At 47.4% G+C, this 2,878-nt stretch overlaps 1 protein-coding gene across 1 annotated transcript in view; it reads left to right on the plus strand.

The window, feature by feature from the left end:
• The window catches only part of LOC109915930 (serine/threonine-protein phosphatase 2A 65 kDa regulatory subunit A alpha isoform-like), a gene marked incomplete at its 5' end in the record, with an annotated part of 27,402 nt that overhangs the window by 18,440 nt on the left and 6,084 nt on the right, over positions 1–2,878 (plus strand). Inside the window, one exon of the mRNA XM_048620652.1 lies at positions 2,593–2,735. Within this exon, the coding sequence (XP_048476609.1) occupies positions 2,593–2,735 (143 nt within the window). The remainder of the gene's footprint in view (positions 1–2,592; positions 2,736–2,878) is intronic.

Below are 2,878 nucleotides of genomic sequence, written 5' to 3' on the forward strand. Positions count from 1 at the left end.
CACACACACACACACACACCCCTACACACACACACACACACACACACACCCCCTACACACACACACACACCCCTACACACACACACCCCTACACACACACACACACACACACACACACACACACACACACACAGGCTCCATTCTTCCCATGCCCCCAACCTTCACTGCAAGGAGTGAGGACACTTGGTGTGATCCATTTCCTTTTCCAATTTGTCAAGCGATGTGCAGCTCATGTCACCCCTTCACTGACTGCTCTTTGAGAAGAGAGCAATGAGCTACTTTCTTGAACTTCTGCAGTTTATTTGGGTAAGGTTTTTAAAGGCTCTTCCTCATCTATTTCAGAGGATTCAATAAAGATTCAATATGGAAGCCAGCCTGGGTGAGGATGGAAGCTTTCCTTCCCTAAAGGGCGGTCAGATGAGGTTTTACAGCAATTGATGATAGTTGCCTGGTCACCAGGACTGAAACCAGCTTTCAATTCTAGATTTTTTATCCTCCATCTTTATGGCTACTGGCCATCCCTAATTGTTTTGAGGTCACATGTATTTAAGGATGAGAGATTTCGTTCCCTAAAGGGTTTTAGTGACCCAGATGGGTTACGTGGTTACCATTAGGCTAGCTTTTTATTCCTGATTCTTATTGAATTAATATTTCACTATCTGCAATAGTGGGATTCGAGTCCAGGTCCCCCGGAGCAAGAGTCTGGTTCTTTGGATTGCCAGCCCAGTGACATTACCACTACGCCACTGGCTAGCCCAGCTACCTGGGGGATTCAAAGCCATATGTCCAGAGCATTACCAGCCTCTATATTACCTCTATACTACTGTCCCCCATGCCCACAAATTGCACAGTCCCCTCATCCGAATCATTAACATCATTATGATGTGATTGTGAATAGCTGAGGTCCTGGTCTTGATCCTTGCTACAATCCACTTTCCACAGCCTGCTAGCCCTGAAAATGTTAACATATTCCTGCACTCGGTTTTCTGTCTGCTAACCGATCCACAAGCCAACAAACACCTGAGCCGCATTAAAACCTTTTGTGATACCTTGTCGATTAAGTTTAGGAATCCAAATATGCCACATCTTCTGGTTCAGCCCAGATCACCCAGTTAATCTTACCCACCATAAACACAACCTGATCTGTCAACCTGTTTTCTGAAACCAGATTCCCTCTGCCTTATCCTGTCGTGGTTTGCTGAGTGCCATTAGCAGCTCGTGAATCAGGATTCTGGCATTTTCACAGCAGCTACCATCATTCTATCTGGTCTGGAGTTGCCAATTTTCTCTCGCTGTCTTTTCTTCAGCAATGGGGTAGCATTTGTTGAACAATGCTCGCAAAATTTGACACCATCCACTCAATTGATACTCCATCCACCACCTTCAATACTCACTCTCTCCACCACTTATGCTCAGTGTGTGCCATCCGAAAGATGCATCACAGCAGCACCTTCCAAACCCACAACCACTTCCATCTAGAAGGACAAGGGCAGCAGATACATGGGAACACCGACCCCTGCAAGTTCCCCTCCGAGCCACTCACCATCGAACATATATCGCCATTCCTTTGATATAGCTGAGTTAAAACATGGAACTCTCTCCCTAACAGCCCCCTTTAGGTGCACCTACACCCCAGTGACTGTAGCCATTCAAGAAGGTGTTTCAGCACCACTTTCTCAAGGACAATTAGAGATAGACAACAAATGCTGGTCCGGCAAGTGATATCCACATCCAGTAAACAAACTCAAAGAAAGTTGAGCTCCCTGATGTCACCTACAAGAAGAGGTCATGGTCCAGTTGGTTTAACATTATCTCTGTCTCTCTCCCTCCATCTTGTCTCTCTCTCTCTCCCTCTCTGTCCATCTGATCTCTCTCCCTCTTCTTGTGTCTCTCTTTTTTTCTTCTCTTATCTCTCTGTCCCTCACTCTTGTCTCTCCCTCTCTCTCGTTCTGTCTGCCTCTCTCTCTCTCTCTCTCTGTCTCATCTTTGAGTTGTGTCCTCCACTGTAACATAAATAACACAGCAATTGCCAATTTACGCACAGCAAGATTCCACAAGCAGCAGTGTGCAAAAGGCCCAGATCATTTTCTTCCTCTTAGCAATGTCAACTAAGGAATTAATCTTGATATCAGGAAGGACATCCATCTCCAACCCCAATCACACACCCACACCTCTCCCAAATAGGAGGGTTCTGTTATGTCGCTTGTGTTTATTTTCCTCGGATTTTTATTGTAAGCCATTCCTAACCTCAGAGGTCCTGTCTTTCAGGAGGGCCGTTAAACCCAAGGCTCCCTCACTCGGGCTGATTAAGAGAACCCTGGGGCTTCCATCAGGGAGAAGAGACTCAAGGGAGCCCTGGCTCTGGCAGAAGTGGGTCAACCGGTCCCTCTAGCTGCGTTGCTGTTTGTGGGATCTTGCTGTGTGCAGACGGCATTTCTGACGTGACAGCAACGATTACCTGTGAGGAAGCATTCTCGCCGAGTGGGAGATGGCGCGGGACAAGCGAGCACGGGGTGTTTTTTCACATCCTCTTGGAGCCCGCCTCTAATTCTAACCCCCCACCCCCACCCCACCTCCCCGACCCATCTCCAGGCTCTGTACGAAGTCTGCGGGAAAGATATCACCACCAAAATAATGCTGCCCACTATCCTGCGGATGGGGAGTGATGCCGTGGCGAACGTTCGTTTCAATGTGGCCAAGACGCTGCAAAAGATCGGGTCCATCCTGGATTACAGGCAAGTGGAGCTGTCTTAATATGTGCCAGGCTAGATATCCTTCCCAACTCCCACTTTTAATATAATAATCTGTTTCCTTTGTGGCTTACCCGAACAGCGCGTTTACTTTGCTTTCGCGCGTTTACTTTGCTTTCGCGCGTTTA

Source organism: Rhincodon typus, chromosome 47, assembly GCF_021869965.1.
Source record: "Rhincodon typus isolate 14 chromosome 47, sRhiTyp1.1, whole genome shotgun sequence".
NCBI classification, from domain to species: Eukaryota; Metazoa; Chordata; class Chondrichthyes; order Orectolobiformes; family Rhincodontidae; genus Rhincodon; species Rhincodon typus.